Source organism: Esox lucius, chromosome 16 (genome assembly GCF_011004845.1).
Source record: "Esox lucius isolate fEsoLuc1 chromosome 16, fEsoLuc1.pri, whole genome shotgun sequence".
Taxonomy (NCBI): domain Eukaryota; kingdom Metazoa; phylum Chordata; class Actinopteri; order Esociformes; family Esocidae; genus Esox; species Esox lucius.
This window is the reverse complement of record NC_047584.1, coordinates 24,083,299-24,097,856: the sequence shown is the minus strand read 5'-3', so window position 1 is coordinate 24,097,856 and position 14,558 is coordinate 24,083,299. Positions and strand designations below refer to the sequence as shown.

At 43.3% G+C, this 14,558-nt stretch overlaps 1 protein-coding gene across 4 annotated transcripts; it reads right to left on the bottom strand.

Moving 5' to 3' along the window:
• Positions 1-9,610: 9,610 nt before the first annotated feature.
• Positions 9,611-14,558, bottom strand: lacc1 (laccase (multicopper oxidoreductase) domain containing 1). Of its 4 annotated transcripts, none has more exons than XM_020054557.3 (6): positions 13,912-14,558; positions 13,344-13,827; positions 13,069-13,247; positions 12,793-12,961; positions 12,468-12,693; positions 9,611-11,610 (listed from the first exon to the last, which is right to left on the bottom strand). In XM_020054557.3, the coding sequence occupies exons 2-6, from the start codon at positions 13,627-13,629 to the stop codon at positions 11,394-11,396; spliced, it is 1,077 nt and encodes a 358-aa protein (XP_019910116.2). In that variant the 5' UTR covers positions 13,630-13,827; positions 13,912-14,558; the 3' UTR covers positions 9,611-11,393. The 4 variants fall into 4 exon arrangements, with proteins under 4 accessions (XP_019910116.2, XP_034153540.1, XP_012993258.2 ...); XM_034297649.1 differs by having other exon boundaries at positions 13,344-13,822; XM_013137804.4 differs by having other exon boundaries at positions 13,344-13,461; positions 13,558-14,556.

The following is a 14,558-nucleotide window of genomic DNA, read 5'->3' as shown; positions in this document are numbered from 1 at the left end:
TACAAACACACACACCTTGTTCCAGCTATTAATTTTCTGAGAGGTAGATCAGGGTGAGTCTATTCTGGGGAAATATGTGTAGCTCTGTTGTCTTAAGCCCCCGCCCCCAGCCTCCTAGTTTGCCTTGAACAGACAAAGGCACATTGAGAAACTAAGTCCAATGGGATATATTAGGGACCATGTAGCCAGACATCTAGTATATGTGACTGTTATCAGTAATATAGTTGACTGAGTCGACAAACACACTGCTCTTATCGTGTAGCACTACCGACACCTTAGTCCAAGGGTCAGACAGCACTGTGTGGATAAGGTAGGGTGTGTGTGTGTGTCTTTGTAAGAGAGAAAGTGTGTGCACACCATTGTAGGCTTGCACATATGTAGTCTATCGTTGCCCACTGTGTCTCCAAACCAAGGGTGTAGGTTTGTGTGTAAGGGGCAGGGTCTTGGTGAATTGTTCCCAGGAAATTTCCATTGTGTGTGTGTGTGTATGGGGGGTAATACCTGTCTGTAATATTTGGGTCTGTCATGACACTACTGCCCCCCCCGCCCACCCCCGACCCCCTCTTAACAGGCCACTCCAACCAGCATACTGTACCAGTGTTCCCTATCAGCTGCTGAGTAGAGAACCAGTTACATCCAATTTAAGTCAGTGTTAGTGCTGGGCTGGAACAAAAACCTGCCCTGCAGTGACCCATCTCTGAGGCTGCTGGGGTCATGCGGTAATCAACCCCTTGGTTACATGTTTATGACCTGTTTAACACCTCTGTGTTGGTATCCAGGGTTACCATACATAGAGATGGTGGTGTTATCTTTCTCAATGAATTTCTGTCAGGAATAATGGAGGCGTGACAGTATAACAGTGACATCATGTAGAGTCTCTTAAATTTGTGTTTCATGCAGCGTCTTACATTTTCCCAAAGTGCTCCTCCCCCCCATACCCCAGCCCAACCCGTCCTTCCCCTCTCATTACCCCATACATCAGCTCAAACCTTCCTTCCCCTCTCCTTCCCTCAGCCCAGCCCAACCCTTCCTGCCCCTCTCTTTCCCTCCCCTTCCCCCAGCCCAGCCCTTCCTTCGCCATCTCATTCCCCCAGCCCAACCCGTCCTTCCCCTCTCCTTCCCCCAGCCCAGCCCAACCCTTCCTGCCCCTCTCCTTCCCCCAGCCCAACCCTTCCTGCCCCTCTCCTTCCCCCATACCCCAGCCCAACTTGTCCTTCTCCTCTCCTTCCCTCCCTGACAGAATATGACATCATAGTGTTTGTCTTTACATTTCAAATTCAAGATCCTTGGTAACATTTTGACTTTGGTACCCCAGCCCAAACCTTCCTTCTCCTCCCCTTCCCCCAGCCCAACCCATCCTTCCCGTCTCCTTCCCTCCCCTTCCCCCAGCCCAACCCGTCCTTCCCGTCTCCTTCCCTCCCCTTCCCCCAGCCCAACCCGTCCTTCCCGTCTCATTCCCTCCCTGACAGTGTCAACAGAGAATATGACATCATAGTGTTTGTCTTTACATTTCAAATTCAAGATCCTTGGTAACATTTTGGTTGCATAGATACAATCTCACACTCGGTAACATAGACACAATAAGGTGTTCCTTACCAGTATGGCGGACAGGCAGGCAGACTAACAAGGTATTGATGGTGACGCGTGTAATGTCAAATGTGACTCATTCTGATTGATCATCTTATCAGATAGGTTCTCCCTCCAATTACACTCTCCCTCATTACCAGGGATGGGCAGTATACAGTGGGGAGAACAAGTATTTGATACACTGCCGATGTTGCAGCTTTTCCTACTTACAAAGCATGTAGAGGTCTGGAATTTTTATCATAACTACACTTCAACTGTGAGAGACTTAATCTAAAACAAAAATTCAGAAAATCACATTGTATGATTTTTAAATAATTAATTTGCATTTTAGTGCATGACATAAGTATTTGATCACCTACCAACCAGTAAGAATTCCGGCTCTCACAGACCTGTTCGTTTTTCTTTAAGAAGCCCTCCTGTTCTCCACTCATTAACTGTATTAACTGCACCTGTTTGAACACCTGTCCACACACTCAATCAAACAGACTCCAACCTCTCCACAATGGCCAAGACCAGAGAGCTGTGTAAGGACATCAGGGATAAAATTGTAGACCTGCACAAGGTTGGGATGGGCTACAGGACAATAGGCAAGCAGCTTGGTGAGAAGGCAACAACTGTTGGCGCAATTATTAGAAAAAGGAAGAAGTTCAAGATGACAGTCAATCTCCCTCGGTCTGGGGCTCCATGCAAGATCTCACCTTGTGGGGCATCAATGATCATGAGGAAGGTGAGGGATCAGCCCAGACGACACGGCAGGACCTGGTCAATGAGCTGAAGAGAGCTGGGACCACAGTCTCAAAGAAAACCATTAGTAACACATTACGCCATCATGGATTAAAATCCTGCAGCGCACGCAAGGTCCCCCCCTGCTCAAGCCAGCGCATGTCCAGGCCTGTCTGAAGTTTGCCAATGACCATCTGGATGATCCAGAGAAGGAATGGGTCTGATGAGACAAAAATAGTTGGAGGAAGAAGAAGGATGAGTACAACCCCAAGAACACCATCCCAACCATGAAGCATGGAGGTGGAAACATCATTCTTGGGGGATGCTTTTCTGCAAAGGGGACAGGACGACTGCACCGTATTGAGGGGAGGATGGATGGGGCCATGTATCGTGAGATACAACAACCTCCTTCCCTCAGTAAGAGCACTGAAGATGGGTCGTGGCTGGGTCTTCCAGCATGACAACGACCCGAAACACACAGCCAGGGCAACTAAGGAGTGGCTCCGTAAGAAGCATCTCAAGGTCCTGGAGTAACCTAGCCAGTCTCCAGACCTGAACCCAATAGAAAATCTTTGGAGGGAGCTGAAAGTCTGTATTGCCCAGCGACAGCCCAGAAACCTGAAGGATCTGGACAAGGTCTGTATGGAGGAGTTGGCCAAAACCCTTGCAGCAGTGTGTGCAAACCTGGTCAAGAACTACAGGAAACGTATGATCTCTGTAATTGCAAACAAAGGTTTCTGTACCAAATATTTAGTTCTGCTTTTCTGATGTATCAAATACTTATGTCATGCAATAAAATGCAAATTAATTACTTAAAAATCATGCAATATGATTTTCTGGATTTTTGTTGAAATGCACCTATGATAAAAATTACAGACTTCTACATGCTTTGTAAGTGGGAAAACCTTAAAAATCGGCAGTGTATGAAATACTTGTTCTCCCCACTGTATTTGATACATGTATTTAAAATACGTAATTTAAATACAAAATAGGATTTTTGATGGGGTTGATGAAAATGGCTTCATGTTTTGCATCAAAATACTTTAGTGTTTTGTATTTTGAAGTTTAAAAATACTGCAAAATACTTTGGGAGAGGTCTATATGATGACATCATAAAAATGCTGCCTCTGATTGGTGCCTACTCAGTAATTTGCCCAGACTTGTTGAGATCAGAACAGAAAATGTATCCATAGCTGAAGATGGTCAAGGTGAGAAATGTGTAGGTTGCCAGCTTTCCATTTCCATTATTATATTTATGATTAACAATCAAATGATTAATTACTTAGAAACTAGTTGCTATGAATAAAGGTGCCATCAGTTGTCTTCTTATGAATGACTTGTTTGTCATTGAGTCAGTGTTGCTGATGCAGAGCAGGCCCTTCATTAGCAAACACAAAGTAATTAATTAGGATACAATTATGAGTCATTAGCAAACTATTAAACATTAAACTTTTGGTTACTTTAAAACTAACCTTCATCTGGGTGATTACAGGGATGTGTGAATATTTTATCTGTTAACTGGTTGCATATGTCAGAATTATCGCATGACTGGTTAGGCAGAGAAAAGCTGTTGCTATCAAATGTTGTCTACTTAATGAACTGAGTCAGTGTACTGGTGAAGGGATGAATCAAATAGACTGATAGATGGAATCAACTGAGTCAGTGTACTGGTGAAGGGATAGATCAAATAGACTGATTGATGGAATCAACTGAGTGAATGTACTAGTGAAGGGATAGATAAAATAGACCGTTAGATGGAAGGTTTCCTTTTTAGTTTTTTTTAAATACAAAAAACAGTAGTTAATTTTGATGCATGGTGTGGCTGCTGTATTTTGTAGTTTATTTTGATTCACTTAAAATTAAGGTGTTTGCTTATTTTAAAATACATTTTGATGTATCTTTGCCCATCTCTGCTCTACATTAATTAACAAATGTCATAAAGAGGTGGTTGTAAACCATAATTGCCTCCTGGGGGATACTGAACTTTTGACAGTACAGCCTGTGTGTTGTGTTTGTGTGTGTTGTGTTCAGAGGTGTTTTGTGTGTGTGTGTATGGGGGGGTATCCATTACTGACATATCAGACACAGCACTGAGTCAAGCCAAACACTGCTGTTCATAAATACACTTCTGTCAGTGGTTTGGACCTACACATTTCTAAACAGACCACTACACCGACCCACACACATTACCACAGACTAACAACGCACATGAGTGGAATATTTGGCCACAGGAGTGGAGGAGGTGCAAATAAGGATTGTGGAACCGGAAAGAGCAGATCTCAACCTTCAGTGTGGAGATTCAGTTTACGTGGTGAGTCTGTTTTCAACTCTGTGACATTTTTACTGTGATGATGTGTCAGCAGTTGAAATTGGGAGAAGGGGGGGACAAGGGGATAAATGGGCGGGGCAAAGGGGAGAAGGGAGGGGATGAGAAGATACATGGGCGGGGCATATGAGAGAAGGGAGGGGACTAGGGGAAAAGTGGGGGGAGTATTGGGGAAAAGGGGGAGATGGGTGGCGAGGAAAATGGGAGACAGAATATATTAGAGGACATGCCTGGCCAGATGGGCAAACAGGGCAGAGCACAAACCAGCACGTGTCAGAAAACTGGGTCAGAGAGACGCTACTTGGTTTGTTTGTTCTTTTGTCTGATTCCTTCTCCATCCCCCAGTGCCACCTCCCTCACCAGATCCACACCTTTATCCCTTCATCTGTCACAGGCTGCAGAGACAGACAGAATAAGAGGTATGAAAGAGGCTGTGGAAAAGGAAAGAGGAAAACATCCCTGGTGTGTTTATCCTCATTGCAGAGTTGGCGTGTGACATGAGCTCTGCTACTGAGTCAGTCCAGACGCTCTCTCGCCCTCAACAGAGCACTGTACTGTTTAAAGCCCAGGCAGCATCCAGACACACGCACCACCTCAGCATCTCCACTCTTTCTCTCAACCTAATTCACCCCTTCTCTCTCTTTCATTTTCATTTTCTTTCACTCTCTCCTCACTCCTGTTTTTTCTCTGCTCTTTCTTTTACTACACAGTCTAGAAGAGAGACACAGCTGTGTTTCCGGGCTAAAGACTGTGTCCTACATTCCCTCTCTCTATTAGACTTTGACCTAAACCCCCTCAATCTTTAAGACTGTGCCCTACACCCCCTCTGTCTTTAAGATTGTCCTACATTCCCTCTGTCAATAAGACTTTGTCCTACATCCCCTCTGTCTTGAAAACTGTCCTACATCCCGTCTTTAAAACTGTCCTACATCCCGCTGTCTTTAAGACTGTGTCCTACATCCCCTGTCTTTAAAACTGTCCTACATCCCGCTGTCTTTAAGACTGTGTCCTACATCCCCTGTCTTTAAGACTGTGTCCTACATCCCCTGTCTTTAAGACTGTGTCCTACATCCCCTGTCTTTAAAACTGTCCTACATCCCCTGTCTTTAAGACTGTGTCCTACACCCCCTCTGTCTTTAAAACTCTGTCCTACATCCCTGCTGTCTTTATGACTGTGTCCTACACCCCCCCGTCTTTAAAACTCTGTCCTACATCCCCGCTGTCTTTAAGACTGTGTCCTACATCCCCTCTGTCTTTAAAACTCTGTCCTACATCCCCGCTGTCTTTAAGACTGTGTCCTACACCCCCTCTGTCTTTTCTTCTCTTCCCTTCCTCTAAACCAGGACTGCCAGCAGTGAATAGATGATGAGACTATCTGGGACTTGAGCCAGTCAGAGAAACAGAGGGGACAGTGTCTGTTTTATCCTCTAGTTTACTTAATAGAGACAGCATACTTCATCGCTTCAAGATATAGGGCAACCTGCATGAAGACAAGCGTGGGATGGTCATCTGCGCCAGTGAAATCATAATTCTCAGCCACATATATTGTCAGTGTGTTAGTGTATATATCGCTGCTCTCTTCAGTAGTGTGTTTCAGCTGCTGGCTGCTGCCTCACCATTAGTTGGAAAGAGAGCCATCCACACTGCAGCCCAGCCAACAGATCTATACCGAGGTAGCCCTGTGCGCCTTCCAAGATCGCTCAACACTGCAGCGTTATCCTAGACTCCAGGCCCTCCTTCCCTCCTTCCAGACCCAGCCCAGGGTATACCTAGCCAGGGTATGGTCAGGGCCGCAGGCAGTATTTTCAGTGGAAGAGGGAGCTAAAAGTCAAACAGTAACCAACGCTCTACACACTGGCTGCCATTTCCTGTCTGCACAGAGCAGCCAGGAAGAATGCTGAGGAGTTCACAACTCGACAAGACAATTTTAACTTCTCTAATCTGGCACGTCAGGCCTTCATTAGAAGACCCAGATGTGAGCATGTTTTCACAGTGTGGTGTCTTGTTTTGACAGATGACAGTGTCTCTGAACGCGGAGTAATAAATGCGTGGTTGTTGTCAGTGTGACCGCAGTGGAAGGCTGGAGAAAGGACAGTTATTTCTATGAAACTGCATAGTGAGAACGCTGGGAATTGGTGGGAGAGAGCAGGGAAAAGATTTACATATGTGCTGCTGGTTACTTTTATGTAACCAAGTCATGACATTTACAAATGTATGTTGAAAGAAAAAACTAAAGTATGTTGAATGTATGTACATCAAAAATGCTAACCATAAGGACCCCCGGTCCACAGACTCAAATGGAGAGGAATGAGATGGACAGAGACCTGGGAAGTGACCAGAGACATTTTATTAACAGAGACATGAGATGAACACAGACATGACAGATGACCAGATAAACATCAGAAATGAAACCAGTGACAATCCTGACGAGTCATACATCATCTGGTATCAGCATGATTCCTGAACCTCAAACCGTATAGGCCCGAGCTCCATTTTAATAACCCAGACTCTTGATAATCTTAACCTTTGACTAGGTCTCTTGATTTACTACATTTATTTGATTCAAATAATGTTTCACATACAGGTGGCACAGTCAGACACGCTGCCGCACAAGATTTAATCGATAATAACACAATAACGTTTTTATTTTTGTTTATTAATTTGTTATTGGACCTATTTTTTCAAGTGAGCACCGGCCAAGAAAGCAGCATGCACAGTAAAACACGGGACCTGTCAACGTACATAAAACCAGAAGTACATATAGAAGTTTCAAAGAGCAGGATGAATGAATGTTGAGTTGCGAGACACTGATATGTGTGTTTGTCTGTGGATGGGTGTGTGTGCTGATGATGTGTTGCTTGCCACGGGCCGGTGCTGTCACATATTGGCTGTGTGTGACTGCATATTCTAACCTCCTAACACAACTTTTTTCCAAAACAAAAGAAACCAGGTTGGTATTTAGGAAACACTGTGTATTTCCCAAGTCCTCTCACAGCCAGGGTCAAGAGGCCTGTTTGGAGGTACACAGTGTGCAGTTACCGTATATAAACATTTATGGGCTATGAACTCACAATTATAAGACTCAAATATGTTTGAGTGTTTATGGGAGTCAATGTGGTTCTGACTGAATAGAGATAGGGGAGGAACCTATGAAAGACACACATCAGCAAATGGTGTGAGTAAGCAGAGTGCTAAACCCTTTGACCAAATAACCATTTAGGTGGGTCTTTGTGGTGCCAATGCGGCTATACCTGATTTTTATTTCAAAGTATTTTTATTATTACTTCCATGTGATGACCGGAGGTGTCAACTGACATGGAAATGTAAAGTACATGTTGTCTATTTATGGTCTCTAAGTAACATCAAGACTAAATGATTCAGATCAACTCGTCAATACAGTACAAAATACCATATCAACAACATTTTCCAAAACAGAGATATGTGGCTTTTCAGTTGAAGGAGTAAGTACTAGTTGCACAACAGAAATCTCTAACCATCCCACACAATGACAACCGTACTAAACACCTCATTTAACACAAACCAGACAGACAGACAGAGTGAGAAAACAAAACAAAAGGTGAAATGGAAAGACAAAAAGCAAACAAGTGTAGGAGAAGGACTAAGCAAAAGCTAAAGCAGTGATGGAAAAATAAAAATTCTAGGAAAAAGAGCAAAGAGAAAACAAATGACCCAGGGAGAGAAGGCACTGTCTGGATTGTTTAGAATACTATCCATTTGCAGAAAATAACTTAGTGATTTTGAATTTGTTTTGAACTTATTGCTCCCTGGCAGTAACAACTGAGACAGATCATGCAGACTGACTGTATTCACATTTGAAGAGTTCATAGTCCTTCCCCTGTCTTTTGTTCATCTGCTTCCTCCTATCCTGTCCATTCCTGCTCAGCCCTCACTGTCCTGTCGCTTTATTCTCACATTTGACAGCCAGGGTTGGTTTCTCTCAGTACCATGACAGTCTTCAGACTCATACAGAGAAAGTGCAAACAGAAAGAGAGAAATCTAGACAGAGAGAGACATTAAAAGCAGACACAGCAGACATTTTATCAATGCCTTCATCACTCAGCAAGGTTTATCATAAACGTTACTGCAGAGATGTGAGTTCACGTGTTACAGAACGGATGTTCCCACTCAAGACCATGGTGACATTATGTGAGGACGGGCGGCCTCTGGGTGTGTATCCATAAGAGCAAAACATGTCAACGGGCGGCCTCTGGGTGTGTATCCATAAGAGCAAAACAAGTCAATGGGGATTCCAATAACCCCACATATTTTTGATTCAAGAAGAGACCAGCTTATGAATAGAAAGACAATCGTTACGATCACGATAGGCAGGACACATCAGTCTGTGCTGTGATGAATCCGCTCCACTGACAGGACAACGGATACATCCTATGGCATAAGCAGTGGCCTAAGCAGCAATCATTCTATATTAACATGGAAATTATAGTATCACAACAGCAGCCATTCCGAGCATACAGACGTTTACCAGTAAAAACTGCCCGGGATCAAGGGTACAAGCACATTCAGCACACACTGGCATATTAACAGAACACATCTCTACCTTCAGTACACCAGTCCAGTCCAGCAGCTATAAGGCGGTAAGTAATTATGCTGGCATATTAATGATTCAAGACCTGGATAGATTTAATTACACCACAGGTGCTAAAGCCTGATCAGGTCTCACACACACACACATCACACAGAGACACACACACAATTAGGTATATTGTTGGACCACCTATGAGCCCTGCTACTCTACAGCCAGTGGAAGTCTGACACTGCTGTCAGCCATTTAGGGAACGCTTCCTTTGAAAAATGAGAAAGCTGCTGTACTCCATTGCGTTGTGTCACGGTCAATGGCAGCATCCAAGCTCCAGGGTTGCTTAGGGTTAACCGTCAACGGTCCATGCACAGGTCTATTGCATTTGTGAAATGTAAAAATTGATTTGGCCTCAGTTTTAGCAGGTGGTGTCACACAGAGAATGGTGACGCGACATGACAGCCCTGTGCAGCGTAGCTGAAGTATAACCCGTTGACAATCCTGTTGATGTGATTGCTGGTGTAGTGAGGATATGAGTATGAGTACAGGCCTACATCCCCCAGTGTTTCTCCCACCTAGACTTATAACAGCCAACACTGCCCCCTAATGACCAATACCTGGAACAACACACTTTTTGTAGATGTACCGCAGTCTGCCTTACTCCTTTACCCCCCCTCTCTGTGTGTATATTAAGACAGATTAAGCACAGCTGTTGGTCTTAATTACTCAGGTTTAATTAAAGTATCTGGTGTGGAACTTACACAATGCAGTTAACACATGTTTAACAGTAGCTGTAATCGAGCACAGCTTCATAAAACACACTAAAATGAAACAAGATATGAACTAGTGACTTTCTATGCCTGTAAATTCAGCTATTCAAATATGGGCTATTCATAAAGTGTGATTCCTGAGATCTTTCAAACAGAGATTAGAACAAAGATATAAAACAAAGCACCATAGTGTTTAAAGGTACCTGTCAGCAGGAAGTAGAATTGTAGAAATAAATGACCAACAAAGCAACTACATAATGCATATACAGCAGCTAAATACATTACCTACTAAGGTAAAAAAAAACTTGACACCATCTCTAAAAATGCAAATCATTAATAGCTATAACTATTTGTTATAATGTTCATGTCACCAGATTGATTATAGATGCATTAACATAAGCTAGAAATTAAGCTAGTTTACAGCATTTCAGTTAGTCACTACAGTCCCGTCGTTAGCATTTACAGTTAAAGTTAGTATCGTTTTACTGACTGCTAGCTATTCTTTTTGATCAAATGATCATTGCAACGTTGCGTTCCACTAAATATTTGCCTATTTTAGCTCATCATCGTATTTACAAGCTCATACATTTTTATATAAACAACAAAGTAACTAGCCCCTCTTCAAAGTCATGATTCCGTAACCAACTTTTGTTAATCAAAATGGCTGCTAAAGTTATCTACTGCGCCTGCTAATTATTACTATTAGCTTGCTAGAGCACTTAGTAACTTGCTTACGTGTCGAGAAGAAACACAGCCAACTGTCACATTTAACGCAATGTGTCTAAATCAGTCTGTGTAATCCTCCATCTTTCAAAAGTACAGCCTATATTTATTTTAGTTTTCACTCAAGCTTTATGCCAAATTATTTGGGACTGGTTATGTTTTTTTTCTTCTTTGGGGCAGTATTGCCAAACCCTGGCGGTGCTGGACGCTCACACTGAAGCAGAAAGGAGGTGGCAAAATTCATCACCATGTTCGGGAAAAGGGGACGCTATACCAAAACAAGGTCCAAAACATGGAATACAAAATATAAATGTACACAGAATCTCCTGAATGGAATAAGACTACAAAAACAAATCGTTAATGAAGGGCACTATCTTAAATAACATCTTTCCCCAGTACCTTTTGACATACATTTAGAACGTTTCTATTATTATTATTATTATATGGTGGACATTTACAAATGGCACATTGAAGGCCACTCCTGCCACCTTTTTGTACATTAGAGTTACTGCAAGCAAGCAAGTTTATAGCACAACTCTTACATAGATGCAATTCAATGTGCTTTACAAAGAAAAATATAATTAAAGAATAAATAAAAATGTACAGTGTTAGAATATTCACAGTAAAGTTTAATAATACCTGGAATATACAAATGTTGTTTTGGGTACAGCTTCACCACCAACAGATATGGATGTAAGTGTATTCCTTAATTATCTAACATACAGTCACTCAGTGTTCCGTCGGTAGTTCTAGTTTCTTCCATCCAGAGGAAGCCCAACTGTGTTCCGAAGTTAGGGCCATCCCTGACGTGGGAGAAAAAAGCCTCAGGATGACAGGAGGTGCACAGGGTCACGCTTGGCCTGTCCATCACAGTGTCATCGTGGATATGTTCGGGCAGGACCCCACCCCTTTCGAGAAGTATTCTGAAACAAAAGTGAGGATAAGGACACCCTCACTTTTCTTACCTGTTGTTTTTTCTACTATTTTGAATTTCTTTATTTTCAGTTACAGTTCTAGTATCACAAATCTATGCTCGGTCCTCAATTAGACATGTCTGTTAACATCTCCATTGGTTTCACCTGTTTTCAATTAGTGTCTCTTAGTTCTGTTCAGCATTACATTTCTTTGTATGTGTAACTCTACTGAGCCTTTTTCTGGTCATTTCTAAGTATTTACCAGTGTAACAGACCTTTGCTCCCGCCATTTCTGACCTTCCCGTGTACCGACCTTTTGCTTGCCCTGTGTTTCTGGTCTTTGGATTTTGGACTGCATTTTTACTAAACAACATTGCGCTCTGCATTTGTATCCACTTCCGTTGTCCATGTATTCATGAAACCCTGATCCAAACCATGTGGAGATGATTCAACTGTCTGTATTCTGTGGTCAGCAGTACACCACAAGGGTTAAATGATAGGAGTAATGATAATTTGGCTCTGTCAGCATCACCCCACACAACCAGTATTCAATCACAGAGATCGCTCACAGGTCATGACCTTTGCTTAACTATGGCAATGAATGAGGGAGAACGATTTCCTGGCAATGGCTTTTAGAAAATCAATCATGTGATTCTCTGAGTAGCACCTATCGTTAAAAAAAAAAAAAAAAAAGCAGCACAGTTTGACCTTCTAGTGACCTCATTATATTGACACTATGGTTATATTTCTACTGGGGAGTGAATGTTCTTTATTATGTAAATGTTGAAAAACAATACATCAGAGACAGACTGTAAAGTCTTTGTTCATGCTTGCCTTTAACGCTTCGCACATTGGTCCCCGCTCACCTGGTGGCTAGTCGTATGTTGACGTGAGGCCTGGTTTCTGCCATGCCAGAAACACAGTCCGGGTGGACAGAGTAGAACTTGGCAGCATGCTCTCTGTTCAGCGTGAAGCAACACACGCCCACCGATGGGCCAATGGCTACGACGATATCACGCACCCTGCTGCCAAACTTCATCACCATGGTGTTGACCGTAGCCATGGCAACGCCCAACAGGGTCCCTTTCCATCCTGGGAGAGTGAAAGAGGGAACAACAGACTTTCATGTCCAAGATTCATACTGGCTTGTACCAATGTCTGTCTGTACGCGTTTGTATGAGTGACGCTCACCAGCGTGGGCTGCTCCAATAACCCTAGACACGGGATCAGTGAAAAGGAGAGGCATGCAGTCCGCTCCTGGCGCTGCGATGACGACGCCGCTCTGATTGGTTACGATTCCATCATAGTCCTGTGGCTCCTCCTCCTTCCCCATCGCCCATACGTCACTGCCATGGTCCACCTGACAGGAACAACCAATCAGCGTCGGCCACTACTACAACTTAAAAGTAGAACTGTGCTCTGGATAACAGCCTCTGCTAAAATGACTGAAACGGACACGGCACCCACCTTGACCGGGTGCAGTGGTCGAGGGTAGAACCCAGCCTTGAGGGCTAGTCTCCGAATGTTCTCGTCTACAAGAGTCCTGGGGTCTCTGCGTTTGGAACTGCAGAACAGGTTGAGTGAGAAGAGGGTAGAGATGGAAGAGATGCCCCCTGTACGTGTGCTGAAGCCATGGGAGAAACATCCTGCAGAGAGAGAAAGAGTGTGAGAGAGAGATGCTGAATAATACAGTCCTAGCCTTGCATTACACTTCTGTAACAAATTTGGTTTCACACACCCACCGGAAATGAGAGTAGATCTCAGTATGGTGATGTCTCCTTGAGCAGGCAACTGCTGCAGAAAGCTACAGACCTCAGCCTTCACCTCACTGACAGGCTCGTCATGTGAGCTGCAGGCCACCTGACCAGGGCACGGGAATTCAGTAAATGAGACAATATAATCAAATGAATACACCTCCGTGAAAAGTTGCTCCTGGTATGCTTCCCACAAATGTACCCTGTTAGTTGTGGTGGAGACCCGAACAGTGTGCAAGTCCAGTTTGTCTATGGCTAGTTTGAAACGGTACATAGACTCCGTAATGGTGCTAAAGTCCAATATGTGTACGTTTGTCTCCTCACTGAAATACCTTTCCAGGAAAGGTACCGTGCGCTCGTTCTTTTTCTCATTACAACGTTGGCAGTATGGTCCAAATAGTAGGTAGATTTTAAAGCCTACATCATTCCCATCTGTGACGCTTTGTATGTGCCTCTCCACACAAGCGCTGTGCTGCGGACATCGACAGTGAATTAGATCTATAATTAACACCACTGACATGTCAGATGAAAACTGAATATGATCCAAATACAATACCTTAAACAATACGTCGAAATGCGGTCTGAATGCAGTAGCCTACTTTCAGAGTGGATGTTTCTTTGAATGCTGATACGATCGTTTCATTACGTTTCATTACGTGACTCCAGAAAGTTACAACTTCCGTGTTCTTTTCCGTGTTGGAATTCCCCGCGCAGCTGAACTGCAGGATACACGGTTAGGTGTACACATTGACAACCGTACCTATCTCTTTCTGATTGTTCCTTCTTGCACTGATTGTTTAGAAAACCTTTCACATAACCCCTTCGGCACACACGCATGCATGGCCGTATCTGGCCCACCGGCCCTCGTTTGCCCACCCTGTGTGTAACGAATAAAATAAGCATTAAATATGAATCGAAAACTGTATAACCTGAATATTCAAATATTATATAGAAAATGCTTTACAAATATGTTGATAAGTATTGCGCCCCTGTTGAGTGAATCGTTGGTATAATGGCAATACATTTTATTTAATAGCAAAACGCACCATTTTCACAAGCGATGCCCGAGATATTGCGTTAATTATATTTGAGTTGATTGCAATTGTGTCCTTAAGTACGAACGGATAGAAAAAGATTCATAATCCTCTCGTCCCAATGCTATTGTTATGGACAAAAAAAATTCTTCAGTTGAGCATGCTGGAT

Excerpts from the sequence above, each read along its gene's own strand:
- lacc1 (XM_020054556.3), bottom strand. The coding sequence starts at position 13,875 with ATGTCAGTGGTGTTAATTATAGATCTAATTCACTGTCGATGTCCGCAG. Across the intron at positions 13,248-13,343 it reads GAGATCTACTCTCATTTCCG|GATGTTTCTCCCATGGCTTC; the intron begins GTGGGTGTGTGA and ends CTCTCTCTGCAG. Across the intron at positions 11,611-12,467 it reads AACATACGACTAGCCACCAG|AATACTTCTCGAAAGGGGTG; the intron begins GTGAGCGGGGAC and ends CTTTTGTTTCAG.